This window comes from Erinaceus europaeus, chromosome 2 (genome assembly GCF_950295315.1).
Source record: "Erinaceus europaeus chromosome 2, mEriEur2.1, whole genome shotgun sequence".
Taxonomy (NCBI): Eukaryota; Metazoa; Chordata; class Mammalia; order Eulipotyphla; family Erinaceidae; genus Erinaceus; species Erinaceus europaeus.
In genome coordinates this window covers 181,239,637-181,252,400 of record NC_080163.1, presented here as the reverse complement: position 1 = coordinate 181,252,400, position 12,764 = coordinate 181,239,637, and the positions used below count along the sequence as shown (strand labels likewise).

General features: G+C 43.2%; 1 protein-coding gene across 4 annotated transcripts in view; it reads left to right on the top strand.

Annotated features, from left to right (window-relative positions):
* Positions 1-12,160, top strand: part of ANKRD27 (ankyrin repeat domain 27) — a 64,795-nt gene extending 52,635 nt beyond the window's left edge. For 3 of the 4 annotated variants that reach the window (XM_007539462.3, XM_060185664.1, XM_060185666.1), the window contains 6 exons: positions 1,517-1,636; positions 2,154-2,315; positions 4,024-4,171; positions 7,925-8,003; positions 8,194-8,263; positions 10,839-12,160. In XM_007539462.3, coding sequence (XP_007539524.1) covers positions 1,517-1,636; positions 2,154-2,315; positions 4,024-4,171; positions 7,925-8,003; positions 8,194-8,263; positions 10,839-11,075 — 816 coding nt within the window. In that variant the 3' untranslated portion in view covers positions 11,076-12,160. The remainder of the gene's footprint in view (positions 1-1,516; positions 1,637-2,153; positions 2,316-4,023; positions 4,172-7,924; positions 8,004-8,193; positions 8,264-10,838) is intronic. The other variant, XM_060185665.1, reaches the window with a different exon arrangement.
* Positions 12,161-12,764: the final 604 nt, after the last annotated feature.

The window sequence follows — 12,764 nt, the reverse complement described above, 5'->3', positions numbered from 1 at the left end:
ATCCCAGTTCAAGCCCCCAGCTCCCCACCTGCAGGGGAGTTGCTTCACAGGTGGTGAAGCAGGTCTGCAGGCGTCTTATCTTTCTCTCCCCCTCTCTGTCTTCCCCTCCTCTCTCCATTTCTCTCTGTCCTAACAACAGTGACATCAATAGCAACAACAACAACTACAACAAGGGCAACAAAAGGGAAAATAAATAAATAAACATACAAAAGAAGAGGTTAAAGAAGTAATTGTGAAATGATTGGCATTTTGGAAATTCTCTCTTTTTTAAATATCATCCACCTAACTCTTATTATCTGTTACTAATTCTCCTTCCTCCTCCTCCTTCTTCTCTCTTCTTCTTCTTCTTTCTTCTTCTTCCTATTATTACTATTATTACTATTACCACCACCAGGGGCTTGCTGCCTGCATGATGAATCCACTGCTCCTAGTGGCCATTTTTTTCCTTTTTTGGGGGGTAGGAAAAGTAGAAATTTAGCGAGGGAGGGCAGATAGAAATATAGAGGGAAGGTGAGTCACCTGCAGATCTGCTTCACTACTCATGAAGCTTCCTTTGCAGGTGGGGAGCAGGGTCTTCAGCCTGGCTCTTTACACATAGTAATATATGAATTTAACTGGGTGTGCCACCACCTGGCCCCATTATTACTTCTACTGTAAGTTTTTCTAAAGACAGGAACCAGATATTCCCTTGCTCTTTGTGACACCCAGCATAGTCTTTCCTTTTTTTAAAAAAAAAATTATTTATTTATTATTGGATAAAGACAGAGAGAAATTGTAAGGGGATGGGGGAAAAAGACAGGGAGAGAGACAGAGGGATACCTGCAGGTCTACTTCACCACTTGTGAAGCTTTCCTCCTGCAGGTGGGGACCAGGGGCTTGAATCTGGGTCCTTGCACACTGTAGTGTGTGTGTGTTTCACCAGGTGAACCACTGCCTGGCCCCTCTTTCTTTCTTTTTAATTAATTAATTAATTATTGGGTAGAGACAGAGATTGAGAGGTGATGGGCGAGAAAGCGAGGCAAAGAGACAGACACCTGCAGCTCTGCTTCACCACTTTTTTAAAAAAATGTTTATTTATTTGTTATTGGATAGAGACAGAGAGAAATTGAGAGAGAAGGCAGAGATAGAGAGGAAGAGAGACAGAGAGATACCTGCAGACCTGCCTCACCACCTGTGAATTGACTCCCCTGCAGGTGGGTAGCCAGGGGCTTGAACCGGGATCCTAACCAGTCCTTGTGCTTTGCGCCATGTGCAGTTAACCCGCTGCACTACTGCCTGACTCCCTGCTTTACCACTTTTGGAGCTTATCCCCTGCAGGTGGGAACCTGGGTCCTTATGCACTGTAATGTGTGTGTTCAGCCAGGTACGCCACCACCTGCCACCCGCTCCCCCAAGCATAATGTTTCAAGCGTTGTTTTTCTCATCTGTAAACATGACTAATGGTGTCAGCTCTGCACGAGTAGATTAAGAGGATTTCTCTATGCAAAGTTGAAAGTTTTTCTCTGTCCTGGGCTAGGTGGTGAAGCATCTTTTAGATTCTCATGCAAAACCCAGTAAGAAGGACCTGAGTGGAAACACACCCCTCATTTACGCCTGTTCTCACGGCCACCATGAGGTCGCTGCGCTGTTGCTACAGGTGAGGACCGCAGCGAGCAGGTGCTGGTGATGCTTGTCATCTAGAGTTCGCGTTAGCCACTTTTAGTTTTCCTTTTTTTAAAAAAAATTTTTTTTAATTATTTTTATTTATTTGATAGAGACAGCCAGAAATCAAGAGGGAAGGGGGAAGGGATAGAGAGGAAGAGAGACAGAGAGACACCTGCAGCCCTGCTTTACCACTCGTGAAGCTTTCCCCCTGCAGGTGGGGACTGGGAACTCAAAAGTGGGTCCTTGCGCACCGTAACATGTGCACTCAACCAGGTGCGCCACCACCTGCACCCCCCACTTTCCTTTAAAAAAAAACAATTGTTAACTATTTATTGGATAGAGAGAAATTGAGAGGGTAAGGGAATAGACACCTGTAGCCCTGTTTCATCACTCGTGAAGCTTCCTGCTCCCCAAACCCCCATTGGGCTTGAATCCAGGTCCTTGTGCATTGTAACATGCAATCGACTGGCCCCCTACTCTCCTGTTGACTGTACCATTTCTCTTTCTAGCATGGGGCCTCCATTAATGCTTTTAACAACAAGGGCAACACGGCCCTGCATGAAGCTGTGATAGCAAAGCACGTCTTTGTGGTGGAGCTGCTTCTGCTTCATGGAGCGTCAGTTCAGGTCCTGAACAAGAGGCAGCGCACAGCTATAGACTGTGCTGACCAGGTGAGCAGGCAAGGGACCTTCCTGAAGTGGACCAGCTCCCTAAGATGGCTTGCGTTTAACCCAGATCAGTAATAGCACTATAACCAGATCTTTGTCTTATTCGGAAGCTTCCCAACGTGGTTAAGTACTGGTTCTTGGTCACCTGCTCGGGGATCGGCAATCAGTCTGAGCTGAGGTGTACCCCAAGTCACTGCACACATCCTGCTCTGACACCCTGCCGAGCAGCCAGGAACTCACAGGAAAGTCGTCAGTTGAGACAATGTGCTGGGGCTACCTCCCTCCACCAGGCATGTTGCTCATGTCTTAGCCCAGTAGGAAAGGTTTGTTCCATTAGTGGTTTAAAAACTTCCTCGAATTGGGCGGTGGGAATTGTGTGGAGTTGTACCCCTCCTACCCTATGGTTTTGTTAATTAATCCTTTCTTAAATAAAAAAAATAATAAATTAAAAAAAAAAAGAAAAAACGAAAAAAAAAATTTTTTTCAAAAAAAATAAAAATAAAAATAAAAAAATAAAAATTTCCTCGAGGGGGTCGGGCAGTAGCGCACATGGCGCAAAGCATAAGGATCTGGGTTCGAGCCACCGGCTCCCCACCTGCAGGGAAGTTGCTTCACAAGCAGTGAAGCAGGTCTGCAAGTGTCTATCTTTCTCTCCCCCTCTCTGTCTTCCCCTCCTCTCTCCATTTCTCCTTCCTATCCAAAAACAACATCATCAATAACTACAACAATTAAAAAAACACCAGGGGCAACAGAAGGGAATTAAAAAAAAACAAAACCTTAAGTTGTATAAGAACTGTGATGATCATTTTACTAGTCTCAGGGAAATAGCATAATGGTTCTGCAAAAGACTTTGATGCCAGAGGTACTGTAGGGTCACAGGTTCAGTCTCTAGTACCACCATAAGTCAAAGTTGAGCACTGCTTGATAAAAATTTAAAAAAATAATAAGTAAATTACCAGCCTGAGGATACTTGACATAGAAGAAGTCCTTTTCCCCTAGGGGGAAGGTAGTTCATTTCTTTTTATGCTGAAAACTTAATCTATCTTAAAGAAAACTATTTTAATGACACAACAGAAATGATACAGAGAGGCCAGAGCACTGCTCAACTCTGGCTGATCATGGTGCAGGGGTTTGAACCTGGAACCTTGGAACCTCAGGCATGAAAGTCTTTTGCAGAAACATTATGCTATTCCTCCAGCCTTTAATCTAGTTTTCTCCCCCCCATCCCAATCTAATTTTCTGTTACAGTAATAAGCCTGTAACTACTCAAAAAAGGTTTGTCTATCTGCTTCTGCCCAGCCATAACAATATTGGCATGTAGGTTAAAAACAAACAATGGGAGTCGGGCAGTAGTGCAGCGGGTTAAACGCAGGTGGCGCAAAGTGCAAGGACTGGTGTAAGGATCCTGGTTCGAGCCCCTGGGTCCTCACCTGCAGGGGAGTCACTTCACAGGCGGTGAAGCAGGTCTGCAGGTCTATCTTTCTCTCCCCCCTCTGTCTTCTCCTCCTCTCTCCATTTCTCTCTGTCCTATCCAATGGCAACAACATCAATAATAACTACAACAATAAAACGACAAGAACAACAAAAGGGAATTAAAAAAAAAACAACAGTGCATACCCATGTACATAAAACAGGAGGCAAGCTGCTAAGAATGAATACCAAAAATAGCAACTGTTGTGTATATATCTGTTTCTTTCTTTTCAAATTATAGAACTCAAAAATAATGGAATTACTTCAGGTGGTACCAAGCTGTGTGGCTACGTTAGATGATGCTGATGCTGATGCTGATGCTGATGCTAATGCTGATGCCGACGAAGCAGACCACAGGGAGTATGTTACTGTTAAGATCAGGAAAAAATGTAAGAACTTCTCTTGTTTCTCTAGTGGTCTACTTGGCTTTACTTGGAAGTTCAGATATTTGCTGTTGTTCATTAAATTTTCAATGTGGGGAGTTGGGCGGTAGCGTAGTGGGTTAAGCACAGGTGGCGCATGGCGCAAAGACCGGCCTAAGGATCCCAGTTCGAGCCCCCGGTGAAGCAGATCCCCCCTCTCTGTCTTCCCCTCCTCTCTCCATTTCTCTCTGTCTTATCTAACAATGATGACATCAATAACAACAATAATAACTACAACAATAAAACAAGGGCAACAAAAGGGAATAAATATTTAAAATAAATAAACATTAAAAAAATAAAAATAAAAAAATTGAAGCATTAAAAACACAAAAATTTTAATGTGAAGATATAATGGTAATCATGACTGACGGTTGTGATATGGGAACCAAGGAAATGTGTGTTACATCCTAATGTACCAGGTTTGGGGAGGCAGAGAGATGTATGGATGGATTGAGACTACCACAGTACCACTCTACCATCATAGAGTTCTCTTGACACTGGCCATGCTGTTTCCTTGTGGTGCCAGGGATTGAGTCTAGAGTTTCACACATGGTAGGTAATGTATACACCGGATTTCTGAGTTATTTCTTGATCCCTACCAGCTTTTTTGTTGTTGTTGTTAGTTTCCAAAGATGGTTTTACTTTTTTAATTTATTTAATGTGAGTTTACAGTACCATTCAGATTTCAGGGGTGAGGTTTCACACTTACAATAGGTGTATATAGCCCCTAGCAGTTTTTCCTGATACTAGTTACTAGGAATATGAGGCTGCTTCCTAAGGAAGTAGATGAAGATGCTCTGTATTACCTCAGGGTCAGGCCTGCAGACAGCAACAGAAGGAGGAGGAACTGCCTCTGGTAGTTCCTTCAGATCTCAGTTTCCAAAGCTAGGACTTTTTTTTTTTTTTTTTTTAAATATTTATTCCCTTTTGTTGCCCTTGTTGTTTTATTGTTGTAGTTGTTGTTGCTGTCATTGTTGTTGGCTAGGACAGAGAGAAATGGAGAGAGGAGGGGAAGACAGAGGGGCAGAGAAAGATAGACTCTTGCAGACCTGCTTCACCACTTGTGAAGCGATCCCACTGCAGGTGGAGAGCCGGGGGCTTGAACTGGGATCCTTATGCTGGTGCTTGTACATTGCGCCACCTATGCTTAACCCGCTGCACTACTGCCTGACTCCTGCCAGGATTCTTACAAGTTATTTCCTCGACATCTGGGATAAATGCTACCTTTAAAGATAGTTATTAATGTTTTTTAAAGATGATTTTTATTTTTTTAAAATATTTATTTCTCTGTTGTTGCTCTTTTTTTTTAATAGTTGTTGTTATTGATGTCATCTTTGTTGGATAGGACAGAGAGAAATGAAGAGAGGAGGGGAGGACAGAGGGGGAGAGAAAGATAGACACCTGCAGACCTGCTTCACCGCCTGTGAAACGATTCTCCTGCAGGTGGGGAGCCGGGGGCTCGAACTGGGATCCTTAAGTCAACCCTTGTGATTTGCTCAACTTGTGCTTACCCCGATGTGTCCGACTCCCAATTTTTAATTTTTTAAATGCTTGTTTTTTTTTAAAAAAAAAATTTATTTATTTATTTATTCATTTCCTTTTGCTGCCCTTATTGTTGTAATTATTATTGTTGTTGTTATTGTCATCGTTGTTGGATAGGACAGAGAGAAATGGAGACAGCAGGGGAAGACAGAGAGGGGGAGAGAAAGATAGACACCTGCAGACCTGCTTCACCACTTGTGAAGTGACTCCCCCTGCAGGTGGGGAGCCGGGTAAACGCTTGTTTTTGATGGAGAGATGGTTCACTTGGTAGGGCACACAGCTTGCTATCCATGCATAAGGACTGAGGTTTGAGTCCCCAGCCACTACATGGGAGCACATGTGTAGAGGAAGCCGCTAGCGCAGTAGAATGATGCCATGGCATCTCTCCCTCTGTCTTTCATTCTCTATCTTAACAAAGGGGGGGGGGCAGGGGTAGATGATATAATAGTCATACAAGCAGACTCTCATGGCTGAGGTTCCAAAGTCCCAGGTTCAATCCCCTTGCACCACCTTAAGCCAGAGCTGAGCAGTGCTCTTGTGGAAAAAAAAAGAAAGAAAGAAAGAAAGGAGTTGGGCAGTAGTGCAGCGGGTTAAGCACAGGTGGTGTAAAGCACAAGGACCGGCATAAGTATCCCGGTTCGAGCCCCGGCTCCCCACCTGCAGGGCAGTTGTTTCATAGGCGGTGAAGCAAGTCTGCAGGTGTCTATCTTTCTCTGCCCCTCTCTGTCTTCCCCTCCTCTCTCCATTTCTCTCTGTCCTATCCAACAACAATGACATCAATAACAACACTAACTACAACAACAGTAAAACAACAAGGGCAGCAAAAGGGAGAATAAATAAATATAATAAAAAAAATTTTAAAAAGAAAAAGAAGGAAGGTGGGCCAGTAGTAGAATCATATAAGGTATGGGGCCTCAATGATAAAACCAGAAGGAAAAAAAAAAGTATTTATCTAGAGAAGGAGAGGGAGAGGCAGAGAGAAGAAAAGTAGCACAGCACCATTCACATCCATGGAGCTGCTCTGGTGCTCCTCTGTAGTGCTCACCCTTGACTCCAGGGCCTTAAGCAGGGGAAGGAATGTGCTCTGCCAGGTGAACTATCTCCTGGTTATATATAATGTATATATATACATATATGTGTGTGTGTGTGTGTGTATACATAGATATGTGTGTGTGTGTGTGTGTGTACATATATATATATGTATGTATTAAGATTGATAGTAATTACAATAGCAGCTGGGCCCTTTTTTATTCTACTTTTGAAAATTACCTCTTTGCAAAGCAGTGAAAGAAAAAAAAAAAAAGAGTCATAAATCTCTGTAATCAGGGCTCAGGAGATAGCATAATGGTTCTGCAAAAGACTTTTTCATGCCCGAGGCTCTGAATTCCCAGGTTCAGTCCCCAGCACCATCATAAGTCAGAGCTGAGCAGTGCTCTGGTAAAACACTTTATAGTCTTCGACCAGACAAAACCACTTCATAGTCTTCGACCTGATGCACCATCACTGGCTGTGTGGGGTACCAGTGGATTAAGGATTTGTCTGTCTCACGGGTTCATATAGTAGTAGATACCTACTACTGTATTGTTAAGAAAATCAAATACTTAAGGGAGTCAGCGGTGGTGCAGCGGGTTAAGCACACATGGCGCAAAGCACAAGGACCAGCGTAAGGAACCCTGGTTCGAGCCCCCGGCTCCCTACCTGCAGGGGGTCACTTCACAAGTGGTAAAGCAGGTCTTCAGGTGTCTATCTTTCTCTCCCCTTCTCTGTCTTCCCCTCGTCTCTCCATTTCTCTCTGTCCTATCCAACAATAACAACAATAATAACTACAACAATAAAACAACAAGGGCAACAAATAGGAACAAATAAATTTTAAAAAATCTTTAAAAAAAAAGAAAATCCAATACTTAATTTTTAAAAAAAAATATTTTATTAATGAGAAAGGAGAGAGGAAAAGAACCAGTCATCACTCTGGTACGTGTGCTGCCGGGGATTGAACTCAGGACCTCTGCTTGAGAGTCCAGTGCTTTATCCACTGCTCCACCTCCTGGGCCACAATACTTAATTTTCTGAGTTTTATTACAGCTAAGAAAAATGATGGACTGCATCTGTACTATGATTTTTAAAAACACTTCTTAAATAATTTTGGAAGTTTTCAGATGTTTATCCCTTTACCTACAGGGAACTCAAAAATGTATGATCTACCAGATGAACCTTTTACAAGACAGTTTTACTTTGTCCGCCCAGTCAATCCATTTAAGTAAGTATAAAATTCCATTGGTTTTTTTTTTTTTTTTGGTGTGCATGCACAGTTATGACTATATATATATACTGGCAATTAAAACTGGACCTGTGAGCCTTGAATGGTGTAGACAGACCCATACTCATCAGATACTGCTACTTCATGGTTAATCAAAATAAGCATCTTAAATTTACACCTTGGGTTTCAGGGGAAGGACTTCAAGGGAGGTTATGGCAAGAGAAAGAAGTGTTCCCAATTTAACTGAAGATTCTTTGCAGGTGAGTTATTAAACATTTCCTTACCTAGTCTTTTTTTTTTTTTTTTTTTTTTGCCTCCAGGGTTATTGCTGGGCTTGGTGCCTTGCACCATGAATCCACCGCTCCTGGATGCCATTTTCCCCCCTTTTGTTGCCCTTGTTGTTGTAGCCTCATTGTGGTTATTATTATTATTGCCATTGTTGATGTTGTTCATTGTTAGATAGGACAGAGAGAAATGGAGAGAGGAGGGGAAGACAAAGAGGGGGAGAGAAAGACAGACACCTGCAGAACTGCTTCACCGCCTATGAAGCGACTCCCCTGCAGGTGGGCAGCCGGGGGCTCAAACCGGGCGGGATCTTTACGCCGGTCCCTGTGCTTTGCGCCACATGTGCTTTTAACCCACTGCGCCACTGCCACCTAGTCATATTTTTTAGAAATCTATTTCAGAATAAATCCATGGTAAATGCATTTCTCATCTCAGTATTCCTTCACTGTAGTACTTAACAGAATGAGTTTCAGTGGCACAGTCAAGACTGTAGTTGTGTGTGTGTGTGTGTGTGTGTGTGTGTGTGTGTGTGTGTGTGTATGTGTGTATTTTTTTAAACGAGAGCACTGCTCAGCTCTGGCTTATAGTGGTGCGGGGTATTGAACCTGGAACTTTGGAGCCTCAGGCATGAGAATCTCTTTGCATAACCATCATGCTATCTCCTCTGCTCCAAAACTGCTTTTATTAACATTCGTAATACTGATCTTTTCCCCCTTTTGCTGTCAAGGCTTCACTGGGGCTTGTTCAAGCCTGCAAAAATCTCACCACTCCTAGTGGTATCCGCCCCCCCATAGAGGGACAAAAGCAGAGCTAGAAAGACAGCACAGCACTACTGCACAGCTTATGAAGCTTCCCCTTTGCATGGTGCTCCCACATGATGCTTGAGGGCTTGAACCCAGTATGTACTTTACTGGGTGAGCCATCTCCTAGTTCCCAGCTAATTTTGACTTTAAACTTAAATCTTTCAGGGCTTTGTTAACTGTTGGGTGGGAAACTTACAAACTGGTTTCTGCCTAGGTTCAGTTAAATGCTAGCTCTGGGACCTTAAGCAGATTGCTTAAACGTTGCTGAACCTGCTTCCTGAAGTTGTAAAATAGGAACTATTAAGAGTACACAGTTGTAAGAATTAGGGTTTGGGTGGTCCAGGAGGTGGCACAGTAGATTAAGTAGTAGACTCTCAAGCATGAGGTCCCAAGTTTGCTCCCCGGCAGCACATATACTAGAGTGATGTCTGGTTCTTTCTCTCTCTCCTATCTTTCTCATTAATAAATAAATTAAAAAAAAAAAGAATTAGGGGCTGGGTCGTGGCACACCCAATAAAAAGGCAAGGACCAGCATAAGGATCTCCGTTCCAGCCCCTGACTCCCCACCTGCAGGGGAGTCGCTTCACAGGTGGTAAAGCAGGTCCACAGGTGTCTTTCTCTCCCCCTCTGTCTTCCCCTCCTCTTTCCATTTCTCTCTGTCCTATTCAACAACGACAACAATAACAACCACAATAACTACAACAACAAAACAAGGGCAACAGAAGGGAATAAATAAATAAAAACCTAAATAAATAAAAGAAAGGCATGATACAAGTGCACTAGGACCTGGGGTTTATCCCCGCCCCCATCTCTAAGGGGAAGCTTCATAGGAGTTGAAGCAGTGATGCAGGTATCAGTCTCTCCCCCCTCCTCTCAATTTCTCAGTCTCTGTCCAACATAAACATTTTTAGAATTGTAACAAATAAATAAAAAGCTACACTGAGAACAATCTCAGGGCCTGACACGTGACACCATTGCTGATCCATCTTTCTTTTTTTTTTTTTTTAATCTTTTATTTATTATTGGTTAGAGATGGAGAGAAATTGAGAGGGGATAGGAAGATAGAGAAACACCCGCAGCCCTGCATCACCACTCATGAAGCTTCCTCCCTACAGGTGGGGACCAGGGGCTTGAACCTGGGTCCTTATGCACTGTAATGTGTGCACTCAACTAGGTGTGCAACTGCTTGGCCTTCTTGCTGGTCCATCTCCGCAGTGCACTTATTGTCATTCTTTTAGTTGCTGCTGGAGATGGATGTCTCCAAGGCAAGTTTTTAAAATCGAGAGGCAGGAGTTGGAGGGGTGGGTGAGAGGATCGCAGTACCAGAGCTTCTCCTATTACTCATAGTTCTCTGGTGTGGTATACTGGAGGCTCAAGCCTAGGCTGTGTGCATGGCAAAGCAAGTGCCCTCCCAGGTGGCCTCGCCCGCCAGCTCCCATTCTTTTTTCTTTGAGGGAGATACCACAGCACTGCTCCACTGTTCATGGAGTTCCCTTAGGTGCTGTCCAAGGTGCTTGGACGCAGGGCCTCACGCACAGCAAGTCATATGCTGTACTGACCTATCCCCTGGGCTTCCAGAACTATAAAGAGTAAGTGTGAAAGCACAGGATACATTTACCTTGGGCCTCACACCTGTCATGACACGTCTGGAGAGCATGACACAGTACGGAAGCGTAGAGAGTTGTCGGGATGGTGGTTGCTTAAAGTACAGTGCAAACGTGAACTCTGAGTTGTACTTTTTCTTTAGTCAGAAGTACAGAGAGGTGCCCGAGGAGAACAGGAGCACCTGCCAGACCAGAACAGACCTCAGACTGCTGACCAAGGCGATGGTGATCCACCCAAGAGGCCTGAGCTGAAACAAACTGTTCCCCAAAACAGACGAGTGGTCCGCAGGAACACCATCAATGATGCAATCGTTCCCAAGAGCCCAGAGACTACGGGTAACCTAACCATCCCCCAAGAGGCTAGTACTGCCCAATCTTAACAGTAATAAGGAATTGTGACACATGCTGTCAAGAAGTGAACCTTCAGCAACAAGAAACCAAGCATGAACACAGCTTAGAACTAAATATTATTTTCAAACAACTGAGAACAGCAGAAAGTTCCTGAAATTTTTCTGTGGCCAAGGGGAAGGAGGCAGCAACAAAAATATCACCCTCTCTTTCCTCTATAAAGTGAATACACAAGCTTGAAAAGGAATGGACCAGAATTCCAGTGGTCCAGATCCTAAGGCCAGGTCGTACATTCCTTTTTTTAAGTATTGGGTTTTGTTGGTTATATAGTGAGGTTTCATCACCAGATTCTCACCTCTTACTGAATGGTGCTAAACCTCTGTGATGGGCATAAATGAGCAAAATGAAGGAATTCTCCCACCTGGTAGAAGCTGAAGAGAAGTGATTTAGATGTCATGGCACCGTTGATGCCAGGCAGAAGTGCCACATTGGAATGAAGAAAATAGGGCCTGGAAAATGTTCCTTTGTAAAGCAACACTTGGACCCAAAGCAGCCTAAAATGCCGTTTTCATTTTGGAGGACATACTAGGTCTGCTCTACACCACGTATGTAGGACAAGTTGAGGTGATTTTTCCTCGAACAAAGTAGTTATGTCACCGCACACGTGTACCCACAGCAGTGTCTCTGACACACCCCATTTTGTTTAGGAAGCTTCACTGTCGCCACTGATGGCTGGTCACTAAACTAGAGTTGATTTGGCATGTCTTTTCTTCGTCTCTTGACTCCAAAACTTACAGCACAAACCAGGTCACAGTTAACTTTTGAGTTAGAATGTATGACCATTTATTCCTTTTTATAAATTTCTACAGATTACAGTTATTTTTTTATGTTATTAATTGGTCTAGAGCTGCAAACATGGTTTTGTCCTGAGTACATTTTCCAATAACTTTGTAATGGGGGAAATGGTTTTGCGCATGTTCTTGGAAATACTTGTGTATGTATAGAAGGGAGGGGCTGATTATTTTTCTACAAAGTAATTTATGATTTCTAATTTTCTAATGTGCCTTGGATATGTGCCAAATGATGGGAAAGAAACAGTAAACTTTATGATTCTTGAGTGTGTCATGGTATGCTTTTTTAGTTCAATTTTTGCTATGGAGATCAATGTATTTCTCAGCATCTCTGCCATAAACATGCTTCATGGGTGAAAAAAGATCTTTCTTTACATTTTATGTTTCAAGTTATAGAGGTGGGAGTGCAAACTGCACCGGTCAGAGATCTCTGTTCATTGACCTGACTATGGCAGACAATCCAGTAAGCACAGTGCCAGAGGCCTCAACAATGCTATATTATATAATCAAAGCATGAATAAATATACTACAACTTCCTAGCCGTAACAGGAAGGATAAGCACTGCTGCTTTGTGAATTTAATTATCATTTGTTTTCTTATTACTCTTCACTTTTAAACAAAAGAACTCCACTGATTGAAGTTACTACGGTCTTATACCATCCTAAATAAGAAAATAACCATGTGGCCTCAAAGTGGCTTAGTGGCTGGCGGGTTGGACATGGGAACATGAGGTCCCCAGTTTGATCCCCAGCATCACGTGTTTTAGAGTGATGCTCTGGTTATCCCATCTCTCTCAATCTTAAAGAAAGGAAAAAGAAAATAGCCTATAGGGCCAGCAAGATAACTTAGCTAGGAGGGCACATATGGCGG